The 22530-nt window shown below is 39.3% G+C and overlaps 1 protein-coding gene across 4 annotated transcripts in view; it reads right to left on the bottom strand.

Moving 5' to 3' along the window:
* P4HA1 (prolyl 4-hydroxylase subunit alpha 1) overlaps window positions 1-22530 on the bottom strand; it is a 36598-nt gene that overhangs the window by 11688 nt on the left and 2380 nt on the right. For 2 of the 4 annotated variants that reach the window (XM_013130203.3, XM_005153703.3), the window contains exons 2-9: window positions 17750-17853; window positions 16742-16838; window positions 14488-14639; window positions 11439-11576; window positions 8730-8969; window positions 7369-7559; window positions 6695-6871; window positions 2700-2770 (exon numbers count right to left, since the gene is read on the bottom strand). In XM_013130203.3, coding sequence (XP_012985657.2) covers window positions 2700-2770; window positions 6695-6871; window positions 7369-7559; window positions 8730-8969; window positions 11439-11576; window positions 14488-14639; window positions 16742-16838; window positions 17750-17849 — 1166 coding nt within the window. In that variant the 5' untranslated portion in view covers window positions 17850-17853. Of the gene's footprint in view, window positions 1-2699; window positions 2771-3923; window positions 3995-6694; window positions 6872-7368; window positions 7560-8729; window positions 8970-11438; window positions 11577-14487; window positions 14640-16741; window positions 16839-17749; window positions 17854-22530 lie in introns of all 4 variants that reach the window. The other 2 variants (XM_031053427.2, XM_005153704.3) reach the window with 1 other exon arrangement.

The raw sequence follows: 22530 nt of genomic DNA on the forward strand, positions 1-22530 counted from the left end.
TGACACCTTTGACTCCATTAAGGGCAGAAAACATCACACCAAGAAGGGACACGCTTACTTCTGGAAAGTCATAAGCATGGCAGTTTAAGATGTGAGTGACTTCCAGGAAGATTTGGTATTTCCTTAATAACTACACCACACCAAACCCCCAAATTCCCTGACTACAAAGGCATATTATTTTGGTGTCCCACTTGGCTTTGTAAAAACACACTCATGGACTATGCTAATGTTATAGAAATTGAAAGAGTATCATTCACATGCTGAATTCACACGGGGGGATGGGCTTTTCTTCCTTCTCACACAGATCTGTTTTTTAACAACTTTTATATTCATTACACAGCCAGCAGTAATTGCATTTACTCCCCCCTCTTACACTCCTGTACCAGGTATCTTATTTGAGATTTTTATAGCACAATACTTACATGCAGAAGCAATTTTAGATTAATCAGTATATTAGGAAAAAAACCAGACAACTTTCCAGAGCTAAATCATGTATAAAGGCTTATACACCCAAAAGCTCATCTTCTCCAACTGTATTGGTCAGTCTAGTAGCAGATATTATAAAGGCTATGCTCTTATCTCAGCTATACCAGCACGACAACAGAGTATTTCAATGCTGCTTTTGTACAGTCACTGGTCACAGGAAATACTGCATTTATGTTAAAAAACTTTCTGAAAAGTATGTAAAAAATACTAGTAGAAATGCAACAGGGACTGGTATTTCTGAAGTGGAAACTAACATTATGTGCTGTAAGCTCCAACTGGCTGCTGGGAGGAGAGAGAAAAAAATACCAGCAGCTTCTTTAAAAGTAGTGTCAGAGTGGCCGAGTTTATTCTGGTACCGTACACAGCACAGCTTGATGGTGCTCCCAGTACTGCTGGCAAGGTGCCCCCTTTCATACAGCCTGCCACGTACTGCACAGTGAACAGTAGTCTCAAAGAAAGGAATGCTGTAATTTAGAAGTGCATTTACTAGGAAAGAATGTTTGAGGGGGGAAGGCAGTCCTCTATTAAAAAAATAAAGCAAACATTTTTTGGTTTTCAGGAGCAATGATTCATTTGAAAGCCAAACCAGCTCAAACAGCTCTAACAGAAAGATATTTCTACCAGTGGTTCTGCAGGGAAGTTTAGTGATCCAGCATTAATAATGGGATCGTTCTAAAGTGGCCTGGTTTGGGGATTTTGAGGGTGGCTTTTACCTGCTACTATAGATCTAGGTGTCAATTCCTCTTGAAAAGTATATATAATCATAAACAATCTGCACAGGGAGGAATGCAGCAAGGGGGAACCATGAGAAGGGGAAGTCTCCCTCCACTCTCAAAGCTGTTCCTACCCTTAAAGAATTGTCTCCACTAACTTTACAATGTGCTATGCCCCATTTACTTTTATGTTTCTTTACAATCTTAAGTCCATATCCAACTGTGGCATCAGCAGTACTCTCAAGGTGTAACAATTCCCACTAATGAAAAATTAAAACTACAAAGGTTTTGGCAAGTTTGTTGCTTTTTTTTTTCAATTGTCCCCTATTTAAACAGGGGGCAATTATGCATCTCAATTTCAACTAGTGACCTGGTCACCTTTTCTAATTCCTATTATTAGCACATTAAGTTTGACAGAAATCCATGAGGATTAACAAGCATCTTCAGTAAATGCCGCAGAGCGTCTGTGTCACAGAGTACAAATCCCAAGGCTGAATCAATGCTTTTAAAATATGCAGTCACAAATAACCAAGACAGATAAGACACGGACAGACTTGAAAATTAAAAACAAACCCTAAAAATTAAATGCAACACATGTCGAACAGGAAGATGTATGTTTCTGAAGCTGTTCTGGAGGGGGCCTTTGCAGGCAGTTTTAAAGAGCAAACATTTAAGTGCTCACCAGACAATTTCCAAAGGACTCCCACTACCTTGCAGACACTGATGAATAAGGTGACCTGCAGGCTGCTGAAGGTGCAAGGCTGTTCTCAGTGTATAAAAATAAACATTTTCAACTTGCCACTACTTCTAACAAGTGTGGCTTTAAGGATCAGACTTCCGCTATTATTAGTTTTTTAGTTTCCCTGAGTTATAGTAATTCCTAAATTGATCAATTTTTGTGATCCAGTGTTTTGCAGCACTTTTATTTAGCTACGGATTTCTTTAAAAAGATAAAACCCTTAAACTACTGGCCATTCAAACGTCAGGGCTTTGGTTCAAAGAAGCTGAAAGAATATTAGTTTTCTTTTTCAAACATTTAAACAAGGAAATTCTCTAAAGTTATCAACTGGCTATATTATGCGCTATTCCCACAAATCACAGCAGCTCATCAGCGCCTAGTTTTAAGCAAGTGCCAAAGTTTAGAGGTAGGGGTGAGCTACCCAGACGGTCTTTTCCACTGTTGGTTAGTGTAAGCAGAACCCCATGCTGCACTAACACTTTAGTATATTAGTTACACTAGACAAGCCATGCTAAGCAGAAAAGGGCACTTCCATCTTGGCTACCACTAACATTTAGAGCTACTTTCTATTTCAGCAGACCAGTTGCTTTGTTATATGAGAGCTTCGTTTGCTTTAGGCTATTCTCTTTCTTCTAGAGAGACTAAGAATAGAAAAGTTACACAAAAAAAACCCTATTTGCCGCACATTTAGAGATGGAGCAGTACAGTCCCAGAACAGACTTCCTCTGAGTGAGTATACCTTTGGAAGACGTTCCCCTTACCTCTTAGAGACTCTGTAATGGGCTGTGGTCAGTTTCCCAGTCTCAGGGTCATGAACAGTAGCACGGCTCAGCTACAAAAAGAGAAAGGACAAGGGCTTACCCACCTATTAGGCTGCTTTCTTTGCCAAGCCACAGGTGTTTGAAAGGGTTCCGATTGGTCTGGATGGTATGCAATGCTCTTAAATTAGTAATATTAGAAGGGCAACAGAAGCTGTAGCTGCCATGTCCAAATCAAAACAAATTGGTTGGAAAAATTTGGTGAGATTGTCCTTTCACTTTTTTCCTCCCTTTGTATTTTTTCCTTTTTTGTTTTTTTTTTTTTGTTTTCAACTAGAGACTTTCTGCAATTAATTTATGGTGCTGAGTTTCACAGACAATTCCTCTTCACCAGAAGTTTAACTCCTTCCAGAATTTCTGATTAACACTGATGGAGTAGGTGGCCAATCTTTAATCAACACTATTGAAAATTGGGGGAGGAGGGGGGTGGTGTGTGCCAGCAGGGAGAAAGGACACGTGGGGGGCAGATGGTTTCTTTTAAAGCAAGCCAATTTTGGAAAACGTTGGCTAAAAATCAAGACTCATAGCACTTAATAGACAAGCTGGAAAGAACCAGGAGCTGAGTGAAAACAAGCTTGTGCTCTGCCAGACTGGTGTCAGGCAGGAAATAAAAGAGCCCAGACAGGAGCATGGGATTCTCTGACAATGAAATGCTGCTGTGTGAATAATGAACCACTGTTTTGATTGCCACTCCAGCTGTCATGCACAGTAAGGCCTCGAAGCACCTCTTACACACAGGCACTTTAAGTGGTCTGCTAGTTTTTACAAAGGAAGTGAGAAAAAGTTTTGTTTGGCGAGAAAAGCAAGGGGAAGGGAATAGTAAAAAAAATTAGAACAAAAAACCAAACAAACTGCATTCTGCTGAAGGCTTTGTAGCATCGTGTGCTTTTCAATACTGATTGTAGAGACCCGTTTCTTGTACAGATCATCATTGAGAATACACACTGAGAAGACGACCAAGAAGAAATCAAAATATGCTCCCAGAACTTCTAGCTGAAGGAAAAGACTGAGAAACTCAGCAGTAACAGCCTGTTACAAATCTGCATGTAATAAAGTGGTGGACCTCAAAGCCAAAGTTGTCTTTTTAGACCACCTCTTTCTTTCCCCATAATGAGCAGAATCTTCTCACTCATTACAGGCCCAAAACATCTGGCAGAGCTCTCTTACCTTTTGCTAATTCTGTAATGTGCCGTCTCCAAGGCTCCTGTTATGGGGTTTGAAATGGTGGCTCGCCTCAGCTGTGAAGCGAACCATCAGAATAGTTGCATTACAAAGCACATATTGCATCACAGCAATCCGACCATTCAGAAGCCTAAGGGGAAATGTCACTCAAGCCGTCACACAAGCCACTCAGTCACATTTTGCAGTGGGTTTTCTTTTATGAAAGGGGTGGAAATTCATTCCCCAGTGATGGGGGAGGAGGGAGGATCTCCAGCTTTACTAGAAGAGAGGTGTGTTTGGTTTGGTTTATTTTTTTCTTTTTTTTTTAAACAGAGCATTAGAGAAGATCAAGTTTTCTGGAAGTAATGTTTCCATTTCTGTAACAAGAAGAACAGTCACCTGAATAAAGTAAACTAGCAGCTTTCATTTCCTTCATACTGCTGGAAGCAGTACAATATTATGGCATGTGTACAATTGGGCCTTTGTTAGCACTCTGTCTTGCACATGTAAGATGAGTTCTACAGTTAAATTGAATCCAGGCAACACTGTGATCTTGTATAAGCAAAAGATTAATAAAACCCTACCTTTTTTATTCAGTTCACACCACAAGCAGCACTGAACAACTTCAGCACTAACTGCTAACACAGACTAATTGCTTAGTCCACAGGCACATTTACACTGTATTCCTAAGTTACACAGTGCCAGAACTCTTGATTCAAGGCCTTTCTTACCAAGTGCTGCATTCACTTGACACCATCCCACCTACATCAACACTCTGATCTGGAACCTTAAGCGTGCCTTTTAACTTGCTTCATGTACTGTCAGACACTCTCCATCATTCATAATTGGAAAGATTCAGCCACAGAGCCCAAATTTTGGAAGAGACACAGAATGGCATACTAAATCCCAAACAACTCAAAGTATGTTTCTATTGTTAAAATAAATGAACTAAATCAAGGCCCCTCCATGCCTACTAACAAGAAAAACTACTAGAAACTTTTAATTTAGAATCACAGACTGGTATGGGTTGGAAAGGACCTCTAAAGATCATCTAGTTCCCATGGGCAGGGACACCTCCCACTAGACGAGGTTGCTCAATCCTGCTGCCTCTCCTCTCATCCCATGCAGATATGTATAAGAATCAAGTTTCCAGTCAGACTCTCAAAGAATAATAAGGCTTCATCCTACCAGTTTATGCTGCCAGCATAGCAGAAGGCTGGGCACAGATAAGACAGCACTGTCTTCTCAGAGGCAGCAACGGTAACATCCTTAGCATCACAAAGAAGATGACCTCTTGGTGTCAAAAACCACAGTCCTTTTGCTACACTTTTTACTGAGCTCTGCAAGGCCTTGGCCATAGGAAATAAGTGGAACTTTAACTGCATACAGATGCCTCCACATTAATGAACTCCATGTCTTTACCATGAGCCAATTATTTTTCAGGAAAATAATTATGGCAGCAAGTTCACAAGTTAAACCCACCAAATTCATAGGTTTTTAGTGTCAGTGCTAAGACTTATTTCTACTCCACAAAGGAGTAACTAGATGATATTCCACAGAACATGCCAGTAATACCGGAGCTTTTGCAGCTCTGACAAGAGAGCAGGAAGAGCTGTTTTACAGGTAACTGGAGAGAACTGCTTGTACTTCTTGCTTATAGTTCAGAATGTTACCTGAGAATTACAATGCAGTCTTCAGTAAGCTTTAAAATCACCTTCAGGCTACCAAGTACTCAGTGAAGTGACCAAGGACAGCCTCATCTTTGATGTGCTCGTGTATAACCAACAACTGCTTTACTTTGCTGCAGACCAAGCCAACAGTTTGTCCTGTACTTAATGCACTCATCATCCCCCCTAATCTCCATCTGCTCAGCTATCTCTAGCCAAAAAGCCATTCAGGCTAAAAACAAAAAGGCAGGAAAAGTGTACTTCTAGGAGTTTAAACCTTATTTTAAAAGGCGCTGGTAATGGATCAAAAAAAATAAATCAACTCAGCTAACTACATTTTTAACACACATCTGGAGATGCATAGTCACACCAACTGGATACAGAAGGCAACTCCATCAGTTTGCTGTTTGTCTTGGATGCTCCTGTTTACTCTTGACAGTTGAGCTGCCCTGGTTTATTCTGCATTCAGAAACAAGAACCTCAGGATCCAGTTTCTGAATTGGGATTTGATGGGGTGGCACCGCAATGAAGCAGCTGAGTACGACCTAAGTACTGCCTTCTAGAAGCTCTTTCATCTGCAGGCAACTTCAAAGCCTGGGAGACAGAAGTCAGTTTTATACCAAGTAGCAGATACAACCATTCTTCTCTACACAATAATGTGGCATTCCAGGACCAGAGGAATGGCTGCCCTTCCCTTGACAGCACTCTTCTCCACATCACAACTTTGGTAAATACAGATTTAACAAGAAAGAGCAAAACAAAAAATGAGATGATAGGTATACTTCAAGGCAACCTAGCTGCAGCACAATTGTTTTCTGTTGTGGAACATTCTCCTCCTTATCCAAAAGAGCACGCATTGAAGTTGTGCCTGCTCAAAGAGTTTAACAATCCTGCATTGCTGTTACCTGGCTGTCTCAATTACTCAATTTCCAACTTTCCCACTGCCTCCTTCAAAAAGTGTGACACCATGAGCTGCAAGGTGATAAAAGCAATGTGTGAGCACACTGCACACACATCTGCATTCAAGAGGAGACAGAATCACACACACACATAGAAAATTACACAGGAAATTTGAGATTCCAAAAAGACAAAGAAGCGTAAGGCATTTACCCTTGGCTTTGCTAGTTCCTTCACAGTTTCGATCTCTTCATCAGAGATGATATCAAGGAAGCGAACAATTCGAGGTTTGTCCCACTCATCTTCCTGTTTGACAGGCCCCAGAATGTATCTAGGATTCCTGTTTCCATCATAGTAGCGGCAGAAGAGTCTTTTTTGTCTCCGAGGAGTCTAAAAGCAAGGTGAAACAAGACAATCAGAGAGCTTCCATATAACATTAATACCTCTAAGATAAAAAGACAGGAACAACTCACTTTTCTGCATTTATGTTAAAGAGATGCTTTAAGTTTGAGAAGTCAGTACTTTCAGCACACTGATGTTATTCTGTAATACTGCAATGAGCAGTACTTTACAGTCCTATTAGAGGTATTTCTTTTTGCTAGAACACCACCCTCATTCAATTCTGTGTGTAGACTTCCAGCATTCTTATTTAATTAATTACAATTATGCAGTGTATCCAAGTTCATCAGCAGTACCTGCAGCAGAATTTATTTTCATCTACCGAGCAGAATGAAACAGGGAAGAAATCCAACACACACTAATCCTCAGTTACACACACTCAGCCAACTGCTATAACAACTTCCTTGCTTTCATGCCACATACAAATTCTTGACATTGTTTGGTTACAGTTGGTTTCATACATTTGGAAACAGTCTACTCCACTTTACCATTTTGAGACCCTCCCCACGGCACAGCATTTCGTACTTCCTTCTCTCAGGCAGGTAATCCTTTTTCTTAACCTCAGTTTCCTTCTCCATTTGGTCTTCTGAATCTGTACTGGACTTATTTGCTTCCTTTTCTTTTGCCATTATATATTCAAAATATTTCATGTTCCCATTTGCTCTTTGATGTTCAGGATCTATTGACAAAGAAACAGACAAATATCACTGGCAAGTTTCCAGTTTTAAGAAAGATCCAGAAGAGGCTTTTTACAAAAAGAAAGCAAATGCACACTACTGCTTCTCAAATAGAAATCAGAAACATCTACTTTGGTTTGAAAGCATTCACAGGATAGCTAAAAGACTGAACTAAGCTGGAAGCAATGCTAGCCTGCCTGAATCCTTACTTATCTACAGGAAAACAAAATGAGCTTTCTGAGCTGATCTCAACTCATCCAGTTTGGAGACTGCTTACTGTGAGGCATGGATCCTCAGTATACATAGAGGTCCAAGCACTAAGAAAAAGGGTTTGGCCACTCCAGCCAATCTCACCTGCAAGGGACAGACAAGGGAACTAGACAGGGAAAATGCTGGGATAGCATGACTGGCTTTAAACCTAAAAACTTCCCTGATCAGAATTAAGATTTCCTGTGATGAAGCTTGTAAGAATGACTAAACTTAGAGGATTAGCTTCATTTCATTAATAAATTGTTCTCAGTAGCCTCTGCTATACTGGGTTTTGTTCTGAACTTCCCACAGCATCCCTTAAACAGTCAATTGATGTATTTAGAAAAACATAAATGCTTTTCATAGTTCAAAACCCAGAATCTAAACTCACTGTATTGCATTCTGTACTTATTTTCCCAAGCTTTTCATCTCAAGTATGCTTAATTTGAATTTAAATAATCTTCAGAGATTTTGGTATCACCAATTTAGCTTCAAGTTCATGAATTCTGTTCTTACCTGTACCCTAAGGGGAAGTAATCTCAACATCAGCAAGTAAGATATAGTAAAAGAACCAAATTTCAGGCAGTAGTGACTAAGACAAGTAAATGGTTAGAAGCCAACAGGAAACAGAAAATACTTCAATAAAAAGCAGCGATCCTTAACCAATGCACTTTCTGACATAGTAGAGACTGTAACTATCCATCTAAAAATACAGTAGCAAAATATGATTTATAGTAATACAAGTCTTATTTTACTGAAAAGTACACATCAAGATGTTAATGGTAATGTCAGTAATAATCCATTTAAAAAACCTACACAGAACTCAGAATACAGGCAAGACCAGACTCTTCAGTACAAAACCGTAACTAACACCTGCTCAAACACAGAGCTTTATTTTGGTGAGCTGCAGACCTTTCACATACCCAGTTCCAGAAGGCGTTTGGTGAGCATCATGGCTTTGCCCAGATCCCCCTGCTGATACACGGCATAACTCAGGTAGTCCAGAATGTAGGCTTTATCTGCAGAAGATACTTCTCCTTCATCCAACTGTTTCAAAGCTTGTTCCATCCAGAGCTCGGTGTGGTAGTAATCAGCTTCAGTGTAGGCAATCTTTCCCAGCTCAAAGCAATCTTCAGCTGTTAAAAAGGATTTGTGCTTCACACCTGTATTTAAAACAGAACACATAGAATTTACACAGAATTCCAAACCAGTCTTCAGAATAACATTCAGTTATTTCTTATTCTTTACAGCACAGTTTATTTCTGTTCTTCAACATCTTTCTTCTGTGTTGGCTATTTACTGAAGACTCAGCTTAAGTATCTAAAGCCTGTAAATACCTGGCAGAACACAGAAACAGTTAGATGCAGTTTTCCATTGCCAGAATACCAGCAACTGGCTAAATGTCTTTACTATTAATGAAAAATTACATAAGGTAAACCTTCCTTCTTCAGAACACCAAACACTTTGAGCAACAGCAATAGTAAGCCAAATAAGAAGCTTCAGAAATCTGTTTTTTTTTTCAAAGACTTCACATTATCACTTTCAAAGTGTTACTGAAGCACATCTTGTTAGCAACAACTTAGTGGGGAAGGAAAAAGAAAACGTCAGTAAATTCCCAGCTGCTTAAGGTTTTTGAAGTCAGTCATTTTTAGAAACATTTGAAGAGACCTCTGAAAGATTACAGCACCAGCAAGCAAATTACAGATTCCTATTTTTGCCACTGTAAATTAAGGCCCAATGAAAAACCAAATTTAATCTTGTAATAAAGACATAGGATCTGCCGGTTTTACAGCTAAATTTACGTTCATGATTACATCTTAATACATCCTGAGTTTCTAATAGCAGCTCCCACAGCTGCATTCAAACAAGAGCATTCTGTTGAAGACATGTCTTAAGAGATTAAATAGCTGAAGAGACAGTCCATGAAATGCAGTATCCCACAGAACAGCTTTGGGTCTGCTACCTAATTAAACACTTTGTGGTCCATCCTGTGATAGCCAGTGGTTTCAGTTTTCTAAGCCCAAAGCTGCAAACTCTAAAATAACAGACATTAGGGAACCAGGTGTGGTGGTGGTGGAGTGCTCTTAAAGAGATACTCTTGAATAACAGGTTGCAGGGCCATAGCTGGTACATACAGAAGCAATGCAGCATCTACATATAAAAAAACAACTCTTACAAGGGTGCTTAACACATCATCAAATATGGTTGATAGCTAATATAAAGAAACAGCACACCCCATAATGCAGGGAAGAAGCTTAATAAGCCATATTCATAGTAGTTAAGATTCTGATCAAAACTTGTCAACCTGGCAAAAACTCCCTGGGAAGAAAAACACATGGAGCACAAACGACTACGGGATGTTCCTCTCTGGAGCTCTAAAGAGATTAACCTATTCCATTTTATACTCCAGAACTTTTAGGTTCTGCAATTACACTTTATTTCATGCAGTCTGGACAGTTTATTGCCTCAAAAGAAGCAATAAGCTACAGTCCACCCAAAGCACTTCATCTTGTATTTTTGTGCTGTTTTAAGAAACCAGTAACAAATTGCTTATTGCATTACAATGAATCAGTAGGTCTTTGAGACTGTCTTGACCTAAACACAAAAGCAAAGTTATAAGTCATAACACATAAAGCAAATTCCCCTTAATTTTATTATGCACCTGACCACAATGAGCACTTCCAAAAACACAGATGGATTATACAGACTTGATTGTTTGCCAGTTGGCACAGTACTATTTTTAAACAGAGGAAACAACGAAAACAAAGCATAGAGTTTTCTAATAAAGAAGTGTGTCTTCTCTTGTATATAAACCCAATAAGGATTTACTCATATAATGTCACATAAGCTCCTCTGTGTGTGCTCTCTTTTGTTTTTCAGTTTATACACTTCATGAAGTTTAAGCTCAAAGAAACTTCTTTTACTCTGACAGGTCCTTACCAATCAGAGGGAAAGGGATAATAAGTGACAGAACCATCTTGTTAGAATGCATTACATTGTGCAGAAAAAAATACCTATCTGCCAGTGCACGACTACTTAAGGCAAATCCTCATCCAGACCAAGATTTTACTGCTATCCATTTTTAGTAAAAAACTATTAACACTGCATTATGTTACAGTAAGTAGGAGATGCAGACTTCAACAAAACAAAATGCTTCAAGTTCTAGCACAAGCAGAAAATGAGCATGTGAGTAGACCGAGGAGAACGACAGGACAAAAGAGAGTCTCAATTGAGAAAGAAATCTGCATTCTGTGCAGCATGTTTTATCCATGTGTACTGGCATAAGGAAGCCCACCAGGCAGGGATAAAGCTTCCAACAGAACCACCGCAGCAACAGCCCCAACAGTATGTCAGAGTGGGTCAGCTCTTCCTGGTTTCTCTTTACCAGCACAGCCTGAAGCAACAAGTTCCTCTCTCTTGATGTGTGGCAGAATTAAAACTGACGCCTACACCAACCTATGTTCAACAACTCACATGAGGCCACTTTTCATAAAATATTAGCAAGCTCAAATGTTTTCCTATTGTTATGTTCACACCACACAGATTGCAGATGGAACAGAATCAAATGATTTATAATCAGGACATTTAATAGAGATTCAGCGTCTTCTGAAAATAACATCCATGAGTCTTACCTGGAAGATTTCCTCTTGAGAGGGTATCTGTATCCAAATTATATGTATCTTGAAGCCGCAAGAGGGCTTTTGCTGCGCCAGTCTGATCTTCATCATTTGGGAAAAACTGCCGCTGGATAGTCATGTTGGAGATAAAGCCTGGGAAAGACAAGGAAATACTTGGCCTTCTTTGTCCTGAGAATTCTATGAATTCTACCTATGAAATGACTCCATGCTCCACAGAAAGCTAACATTTTAAGAGCCATTATTCCTGCAGAGCACCAACAAACACTGTGGGGGTACCCCTTTGGTTTCATGTAGAAACTATTCTTGTCTTAATAGGTTTGTTTTTGTGGTGTTTTGTGTTTGGGGGTTTCTGTTGTTGATTTTGGAGAGGGGTTATGGGCTTTTTTTTTTTTCTTTTAGGTTAAGTACAAAAAAAAGACCAGCCCCACATGGAGAACATTACAGATAATATATTGGATAATATATTGGTAAGTTTTACAAACATTCCACTCAATCTGCCTTTCAAAAGGCTTTACATTTAGTAACACAGAGTTTACAAATAATTTAGAAGAGGAGAAAACAAATAGTGCTAAGGATAGCAGTGTAAAGATAAGGCTGGCCAATAAAAAGATGAAAACCAAAACTGCTGATGTCTTGACTTCAAACAGCTTTTGACAAGGCTTTAGGCAACTCAGGAGCCACTATGAACTTAATTACGTACTTTCTGTGGACTCGGACATTAACATATTCACAGAGAAACTTGGGAAACAAACAAGGTTAAAAAGGTTTCTCAAAAGCCATCTTCATGCAACTCTCAACTGAAGTCAATACACATGCTGAAAAGTCAGCATTTTAAAATATTTGTGTGTATATGTGAAAAGAAAGCAAAAGAACACTAAAAACAAACAATTTAGGGGCTTTCTGAGGAACACCAGGGTGACATTTACAGAGAAGAAGACAAGCAGGTTCTAGAAAGGAAAAAAAATATTTTACGAACTGTTCCCTGGTCATTAGAGTCACATGTTATAACAGGTTCCTACTCCTCCCCAGTGAACACACACACACTGCTCCTGCTGTTACTTGAAGGGCCCTCCTGAAGAGCTACTGCATTATCCTTTCTTCAGTGGGAGAACTGATGCTATTTTTCCCTTTCTGCTTCTGCACAGTCAAGAAGCTGGTGAGCTGTTTGCACTGATCAGGTAAACAACTCCAGAAAGCCAGATGGGCAGCTGAGGAGGGCAGAACCAGCATCCTGGTACAAAGGCAGAACCAGCAGCCGAAAGTGGAACAGCAACAACAAAAGCCACCATGAGAACATCAGTTTGAACAAACTGACAGCCACTGGCATTTTCAAAAAAGTAACTTTCCTACTCAACAAACTCTTGTCCCAAGATCCTGAAGCACAACAAGCTTCACAGTGTTAACCAAGGACAATGCCAATACGATGGTTGTTCAATTTATGTAACATAGACCAGCAGAAAACTAAGCAGCATGAGCAAAACCAGATAAAAGTGTAGTATGCAACACTCAGCTGTAAGACCATCCCCAAAATAATGACTGGCCAAATTTACAATTTTGCCACACTCTAGTAGTACTTTTAAACTATTCAGACCAAATAACACTATTTATTAGTTTATGGAAAGAAGTTGCTGCTTTAAAAAAATACCATATTCTTGCAGCACTCCCATGCATCCTTTCTTTTACTACACCATGCTTTCCCAGTATTTTCTTTTTTCCTGACAGTTTTCTTAAAACACATCCCATTCAGAAGATGGACTTAAGATGCACTGGCGTGGATTTCTGGCTGGCAAGTGCAGAGCCTTTTCAGGTGGCATATTCAGTCCCTCACAGAAGCAACAGCAAAGTTGAATGTGCTGAATCCTTGAATAAGGTAATTGGACATTAACCCTTGGTGTATTTTGAAAGCTATGCTTTATTAGTTTTTACTAAACACCTACACCTGGTATTAGTTGTAGATAAAGATTCTCACAGGTCATATATAATCATCCCAGCTTCCTTGCTGTTAAGTGTCTTTCACAGTCAACTTTTTTTTATATCCTACTGCCTACTGAATATTTCTATTCTTGCTGAAGTAGAAATGTTTACTACACTAATTCAGATCAGTTCTACAAATGCTCTGTCTCTGCCAGCATTCATGTTCTGAATCATCAGACAACTGTGGGCATATTAGCAGCAACAGCCTTTGATCATACCCAAAGACAACCCCATGTCTTGCATTAGAAGAGTCTGTTGCCTTTTTTCTCTTCAAAGGAGTTACCATACTTAGATATAAAATTTGTTAAATACTTGTTTGCAAGAAGTGGAAGAATATATGCAGCAAGCCAGAATCCTTTGCAAAACTTAAAGCACCCCAGGGGATTATTCAGTTTAAACATCGCAGTCCTAAATTCTTGTAAAGCTCAAGTTATAGCACACTGACAACAAAATGGCAGGACTTCTAGGATTATTTTTCTATGATGACATCTCAAAAGAAGACTTAAAAATCTAATTCAAACCATTACATGTGAAAGATATAGTCACAGAATCACAGAATCCCAAGGGTTGGAAGGGATCTCAAAAGATCATCTAGTCCAACCCCCCTGCAAGAGCAGGGTAACCTAGAGTACATCATACAGGAACTTGTCCAGGTAGACCTTGAATATCTCCAATGTAGGAGACTCCACAATCCCCCTGGGCAACCTGTTCCAGTGCTCTGTCACTCTTACAGTAAAGAAGTTCTTCCTGATGTTAACGTGGAACCTCCTATGCTCCAGTTTACACCCACTGCCCCATTTCCTATCACTGGATATCACTGAAAAAAGCCTAGCTCCATCATCCTGACACCCACCCTTTACATATTTGTAAACACTGATGAGGTCACCCCTCAGTATCCTCTTCTCCAAGCTAAAGAGACCCAGCTCCCTCAGCCTCTCCTCATAATGGAGACAATAACTAGACAATGGCTGGCCTGGGGCCACCTTCTGCAACAGAAAAGCACCTTGGAAATTAAGTCAAGTAAATTCAGTTATAATGTGATCCTTGTTCTTGCCACAGGCACACTTACCGTCTGACATGTCCTTCAGAACCAGATTCTCCAGCTCACCCCATTCTGTGTTAAGCCGTTTCATCAATTTGAATGCATTTACAGGATGTCCCAGAAACCCCTCCGGGTCTTTTGTAGCAGTATCTGTCAACTGATCCAATTTTTCTGCCCATCTATAATGAAAGTATACATTCATTAAAGTCTCTTATAAAAGTCTGCCAATACGCTATAAAACTGATTTCAAACTACTCAACTGCTTCACTAATAAAAACCCAATATAAATTGCAAGTTTTTACATTATCTATACATAAAGCTTTTCTACAAGGAACAAAAGGGGCGATTTTATTTTATTTAAGTCTTCTTCCCCAGCTGCAGCCCAGATCTTGTGTTGCTCTTGCAGTCTTTGTTGGAACATGGCTGAATGAACTCCTTCCTACAAAAACCCAATGCAGTATGCCAGCAGTTCCATTATGAGTTTTCATGCAGGACTAATCAGAACAGATCTTTATCTGCATGTTTGATCTTTTATTTTTAAATGCTTGCCTCAAATTATTTTACCTTTAGACACACACCCTTACATCAATAAGCCCCTTACCTCCCACACAAAACCACCTCCCATACAGTAAGCTTATCTTAACAAACATGTAGTTCTCACATTTCCAAATGAGGAGAACAAGTCAGATTTCTGGCACTACAGTTCTGGCTCCACAAAGCTCTCTAACATCATTGGCGATGTAACCCATTCACAACTCCAGCACACTGAAACAAGCACACATTTCAACAACTACTGTTGTTCATCTATCATTTTAATGGAAACTTCCAGGAAGTCTGCTCCAGTCTCAAGTCAGGAAGCACATCAGTCATGCTATAAGCACCAGCACTATGCTATTACACATCCACAAAACAAGCGGACTTCCCCTAGCCTAAATAATGCAGATCTAAAACGTGAAGACATGTAACACCACCCTAAACCCAGGACAAATTAATGTTAAAAAAGCCACACCCAAAAAAAAACCAAGCCAAACATCAACACCAATATAAAGCAAATTAAATCCGTAGCCCGAAGGGAACTCTACAGATGAGTCAGCATTTGGCTTGTTCCAGAATGTGATATGCCTGAATTCAGTTCCCTGCTTCACCTGAGACAGGTAAATGTTTACAGCTGTCAAAGATGCCATTGTCTGCATTCACTCTTCCCACCCTGTCTTTAGTTGTTTTCCTGCACTCTGACCATCCCCATCTGTGCTCTTGCCAGCAGCAACAAGAGTAAAGGGGCTCCCTCCAAAATGGAGTGCTCAAAGTGCTCCCATGGACCAACTTCAGCTACTAGCAAGCCAAAGAATGAAGAAACCAATGTCAAAAAATTGTGCATTCACATTGCATGTGGTTAAATCTACTATTTATTTCTCATTGCATGACTATCAAACCTAACGAGCAGCTGAAAATCACTGCAACCATGAGACAACCACTAGGCCACAATTTCTTTCCTGTAGTTTGTTTCATGAAAGTCTCTACCACAAGCCACCCACGAGGTGTGAGCCATCCGCTGCATTTCAGTTAATTACCATCTTCCACTCAGCTGATGTCAACACAAGCTACCAATACACTTCAGCCAAAGTATAGAATTCAACAAATGATGCTAGCATTTTTTTTCCAGGTGGTTCTGTGACAGTTATTTTAATGTTTCTGTCCTGATAGTGAGCACTTCTAATACAGCAAAAACACAGCTGCAATGCTTATATGATAAGCTGTATTTACACACTTTTGGATATCCAATTGGCATGCTGCTATCTTAATTTGTACCTGCAAAGAATATACTTAAAACATTCCAAACCTGTAGAGCAATTCCAACTCTATATTTTAAGTGATCAAAATAAATATTGTCTGACAGAAGTATCTTTCTTCCTGGATAGCAGAATGTAATACACAAATCCTAAAATAAAATGCATGCATCTATCTAAAGCTGTTTAAACATTCTCAAGCACAGATTCATATACAGTTTTGAAAGCTGAGAAACCATCCTCAAACAAGCAGGAGTCCTAAAGTGAAGGTATCATACAAAAGGCAGGTCAATTAGATCTCATCGTTAGAAAGCTGCATAAAACAAACCAATGGCTTGGAGATAATAACTTAGGACAAAAACCCAACAACACCTACTAGTTTAAACTTTGCCTCAGAAGAAAATTCCACAGACGTAATCAGCCTTGGGAAGCACTTTTTACATAAGGGTGGACTCAAATTATTAACTACTAGCATTACAAAACAAGCTACTTACTTTTTTATCTGTTCCAGCTTGCTTTCTTCTGCCTTGATATAATCTTTCAGTGACACCACCAGATCTTTTTCTGTATTAATTAAGTCTGTCATATGACCTATAAAACAAATTAGTTTGGTTAGACAAGGAGAAACAATAAACCTGGAAATTAGAGGTATTCTTCTTCTCTTCTACTTTCTCTCTTCAGCTCTTTCTTTCCTATAGCTCTTCTGTATTTGCTTAAATAACCCTGAAGGAGTATCTGATTAAGGCTTCTTGCCTTTTATTTTTTTTTTCTGAAGGAGAAAATCTCATGTTGAACCAAACTCGTTGCCATGGAAATTAATGTAATATCACATATTTATTATTAGAACTAATTGAGGATTCATTTGGAAAAGGAAGTAGGTTGCAACAAAATAATCTTTCATCCAAGCATACATAATGTAGAGCAAGTACAGACAAAGCTTCAGAAATATACAAAACCATCATGTTTGACACACAGTACTAATCCAGTGTTTTATTTTTTAAGATTATTTGTATGACTTCAACAGGTCCCATAACAGACTCTGCTATTAATTAGTAATTGTTTCATTTCCTGCATGCAGGCAGCTGAACTGGTTCATCATGAAGTGATACAGCCCACAGCTTCAGCTGTGTCACAGGCCATCAGAACCCAAGAGAGACTACACTGACATACTGCCATCATTATGTACCCATAACACCTATTTTGCTTGCTTCCATGTATGTGCAACTATCCACATCAAAAATTTTGCTTATAAGCAAATACCTATAAGAATACAGAATGAACACAAGGACAAGCCTAGGTCATTAGACTAACTGGACTGATTTAACTCGAAACATGTTTCCCTCAAAAGACAGAAGTCAGTAAGGTTGTGAGAAATAGTAAGGAGACTTAGTTCTGTACCAGTTAAAACCTTGGATGCCATTAACATATCACTGCAAAATCAGTTTTGAGAGCAGTCAAAAAATGCTTTGGTAACGCAGCATATACACCAAAGCATGTCTCACCAATGGAAGTGAAGAAGTCCGTATGGGCATAAGAGAAAGGCAGCAGAAGTCCAAGGGCTACAGTATACCACATCTTGTTGAATGCCATAGCTGTTACCATGTACCTATGAAAGAAACAAAGTAGGTTAAAAAAGGAATAAATCCCTATTCACCAGAGAATTGAATCTACCTTCCAAAGAGACAGCTTATTCTCTTAGGGCTGCCACTAGTTCTTGAGGTAACAGAATCTTACAAGCTTGAGCAGCTCTCAGAGGACTGATCTTTCTTCTGCAGACTTTCTTATATTTCTGTGTGGTAAGAGAATAGCAGCTTGGAGACAGGGTCTTCACAAGCATGCTTCATCTTTTTGACATCTAAGACACATTGCAGATAGACCTGCTTCTCAAAAAGAACCAAAAAAGCCAAAATCAAATACTGAAAAAAACATAACACCAAGTTTAAAAAACATATTATCAGGTTCACCCACCCACTGACCAAAAAAAAGTTTCCTTTGATCAGTCAGAAAGATGAACAGGTCAAAAACAAAACCCTACACAAACAGTCCACAGAGTAAGTTACTTGCATTCTGCTGCTCTTCAGCTGCCACCAGCATGAAGACAACCTCCATACACTATACAAAATGCTTCTCTGTCAGCTGGTTCAGTTAGTCCATGGGTAAGTCCACAGTAGACTCACAGGCAGTGCTTTCTCTCACAAACAGCTGCCAAGCCTTCAGCCTTTCAAGATACTGAACCCTTTTAACAGCACAGGATTCCCTTGCTACTGCATACTTGAAAAGTAATTATGCTGTCTTGGAATTCACAAGATTTACTTCTTTACAAATACAAAAACTTAAACTTTCATGCATTGTATCTGCTCACCAAAATGAAAATAGCCACCTGTACTAACAGAAATTATTTTACAACTCTTCTAATGGCAAGACAGTTAATGAAAGAAAAAAAGAAAAAGGAAAAAAAAAATCACAAAGGAAGCCCAGCCACAGAGTGGTTTGGCCTACTTTGGGAAGGAAGCAATATGCTTAGTTGACACTACTGATAGCAAACAACACAAAACCAGGCTTGCCATCACACAAGGAAGGTGTAAACAAAGCCGACAAGTGCAAAAGTTACATCCAAAAAGAATTACTCCATCCACAAGCTGAGGTATTAACAGGAAATAGTCCCTTGTCTTCAGAGTACAGGATCTTTTCTGACATTGCACCTGAAAGGTCAGGAAGCAGTTCCTGTATTTCTTTTCCACCCCTAGCACTACAGAAGGAGCAGTACTCAGGTTTAGATCTACTGACTCTGTGTCCTGCCTCTTGGACAGATTCAGCTTCACTGGAACCAAGAAGAACAACAATAAACTCACACAAGCCTGGAAAACAGCACAACCTCCAACTCCTGTAAGTCATCTGAATCTGTACCACCACAGCTGACGGGCTGAAACATCCTGACATATTTGCTGTCACAAAGCAAGTTGTAAAGTAAAAATCTGGAGAAAGAAGCCTGGAGTCCTGCTTTTTCCTCAACTGAGTTAGGTGTCTCTGCCTCACCAATGCTCTAAACCAACCTTGTTGTCCACAGCATCATTTCTCACCTCATCCCCTCCACAGGCAGCCAGGCAACAAGATAAATCAGATTATTTCAAACACAAGTAATAGAACAAAATTTCCCCCCAGAAGCTCATTTCATCCAAACTTCAATTCTGATACAGTTCACTATGTAGCTAGGTAACATTCAGGCCAGTACAAAAGGGCAATTTAGATACAGGGACCAACAGCCAAAGATAGCAAAGGAAGACAAAATTGTTGCTTCTGGTGCCAGTACAGGTTTAACCCATTTGTGAAAACCCAGCCCTAAACACTATGAACAAATATACAACCCCCAGCCAGCCTGTAAGACTTACCTAGTTTTCAGCATACACCAAGGAGCCTAGGTATGGTCTTTACAACTGTACCTACCTCTCCTGTGACTAATGTCAGTCCCATTAAAAAAGAGCTCCAACTGAATAATTGCTGTAAATTAGGAGATCACACCTAGAAGCAAATTTTCTTGCTGGCAAATGTCCTCGCACTCTTTACTTTAAAGAAGCTGTATCCACATGCACAAGGACACTGATGTATACCTTGCACTTTTAAAAACACTGCTCAATTCATATTTTATTCTGCAGAAAGCCAAATACCTCCTGCTCATTCAGCACTCAAGCCAATACATCTGTGAATCAGTGACAAAGCACACACAGTTCTACTACACGATAAATATTTGCCAACCTTGTCAGTACTCAGAATTCATTGAGCTATTTTTGTTTACTGCACTCAGTGAAACAAAAGAGCAGCTTCAGGAAGTTTACTTTTTATTATTAATCAATATTATTGACAAAACTAAAAAAGAAAAAAAAAAGAAAAAGGCACCAAAAAAGGGATGAAAACACCTTCTGGAGCAGTTGGTGGACAGGTTGTCTTCTCTCCACCTACTGCTCTTTGTGACAGTCTTGGTGACACCTCTGTCAATAGAATGTTGCCTTAAAGACAGTTTGAGTAGCATGCTTTGGGAACAGTTCTCTACCTGCTTTTACAGCCTGCTCCAGTACTGTGCTGATTCTGAACACAGCTGCAACTCTATTCCCTCCTCACACCTTCACAAGCACAAAGCAGTGAGTGCATGGTAATGGTCACAAACTGCAACATGGGAAACTCTAAGGGGGTACAAAGAAAAAGTTTCTCTCAATGACAGCAGTTAGACACTACAAGAGGTTGCCCAGAGAAACTGGATTTCCCATTTGTGGAAGAATTTCAAAATTGAACTGGACAAGCCCCTGTGCAGCCTAAACCTAACCTCCAAGCTCACCCAGCTTCAAACAGGAGGCTAGGCTAGATGACATCTAGAGGTCATGTCCAACTTCATCTTTCTTTCTTCTTGCAGTCTGAAGATTTTCTGTCACTTGCCAGGACTCAGATTCCCATAATAGCTTTCAGCCACCCAAGATGACTTCCTTCCCAGACAGAATTCAGAGAGCTGCAAACAGAGCTCAAGGCAGTGGCCAGTCAAGCTTTCACTGCCCTAACAGCAGTTGCCAAGTAGCACAGCTTTCAAAACTACTGCAGGAGGATCAGCCACAGGTTCCCAAACCAAAGACAATAAAGCCCAGTTAAGATAGACACTGGAAATCTCTCAGATACACAAGCTGCCAAATAAGTAGGCTTAATATCTTCCTGTCAGTGACAAGAAGTAAAACAAGATGAAAATCCTCTCTTCTGACTTTTCACAGGAAGCAAATTTGCTAAGCTTGAAAACAGTAAAACATGGCAATGCAGTGAAAAAGAAAACCAAACACCATAAAACCCCCCAAAACACTAAACAAACCCACCAATGCAAAAAAACTCCACCAAACAAAAAACAACAATGGGGAAACTAGAAAAGAACAAACATAGAGACAAATAAAGCAACAATTATAGGAATGGCACTGCCAAGCACAGTACAGGATTCCCTGAACAGTACAGATACACAACAAATGCTATTTCAAATTATGAAACTTAACAGGTGTTTTTTTTTTGAGGACTTTAATAAATCTCAGCTCTACACTAGAAGCAAAACAGGCTGCAAGTCATACAAGTGTGGACATGTATGTAGCTTCCATACAAGCAGAAGAAAAAGTGAAGTTACAACAAACTACAGATACAACCTCACAAAACCAAGGTCTTGCTAATGGGTGACTGAAGACTAAAACATTTAACTAAATATGCTGATTATACAAGTCTCCTCACTGCAAATGCCAAGCTCCCAGGTGCTCACCAGGGTCCAGAAAACATGATAGAAAATGGAAACTGAGGGTGTATTTCAGCATGGAATTATTCTGGAATAGCTCTAACTCAATTCCAAAACAGATTCTTTATTTAGCCAAGAAATAAGTGACCTGCTCAAGTACACTGCAAGGCCAGGAGTCAAAACTGTATCATCAACAGCCTCAATTTTCGATTTAAACACTGGTCCACTCTCACAGTCCTTACTGTATCCCACTGTGTGTAAAAGTAAAATAAAATAATCTGTTAAACTGAGCTGGAGAAGAGGCATCAGGAATAATAGCTGTTCACTGCACTAAACCTCTCTGGTCTCAAGGATAACTGAAGTTATAGTCTCATGACATGATGCAACTGGAAATACTACTCAAAAGGAAAGAACTTTCCCAGACTAAGTATCAAGTATCAAGAAAGTTTAGCTGTCATCATTGCTTAACAGTGCCACAGGACAGAAACATTAGAATACAGTTCCCTAAGTTTTCTAGCAAATTATATTTGCTTAAAGATTGTTTTAAAATTAAGATCTAAGCAGTGAAAGAAAAAACAGTTTCTAGAAATACTGCTAACAAAAGAACATGGCATGGTTTAAGCTTCTTTTCAATAGCAAAGTTTTAATACAAGTAATCATATATATAAGTAATATAATAATCTAGTAAGATATGACTTTAGACTCAAGTAGGTGATGTGGTTTAAGTATCATTTATTGACAACTTGAAGACAACATTCTTGAGTTTGACCATACAGCAGATGTGTTCATACACAGATTTGTACCCAAGGAACTGAAGCAAGTTTTCCCTTAGTTTCTTCCAAATCAAGACTGAATGGACCAAGTCCTTTCAGAGCCTACTTGTTTTAACTTTCTAAGCCAAGACAAAGAATGCTGGCAATGGAGCAGAGCATTTATAAGATGCAACAAGAATGAGACTATCCTTCTATTTATCCTTCTGCTCAAGGATTAGTAGAATACCTATAGAGATACACTGAATGTTTTCAGAATTTAAGA

This window comes from Melopsittacus undulatus, chromosome 4, assembly GCF_012275295.1.
Source record: "Melopsittacus undulatus isolate bMelUnd1 chromosome 4, bMelUnd1.mat.Z, whole genome shotgun sequence".
Lineage (NCBI taxonomy): Eukaryota > Metazoa > Chordata > Aves > Psittaciformes > Psittaculidae > Melopsittacus > Melopsittacus undulatus.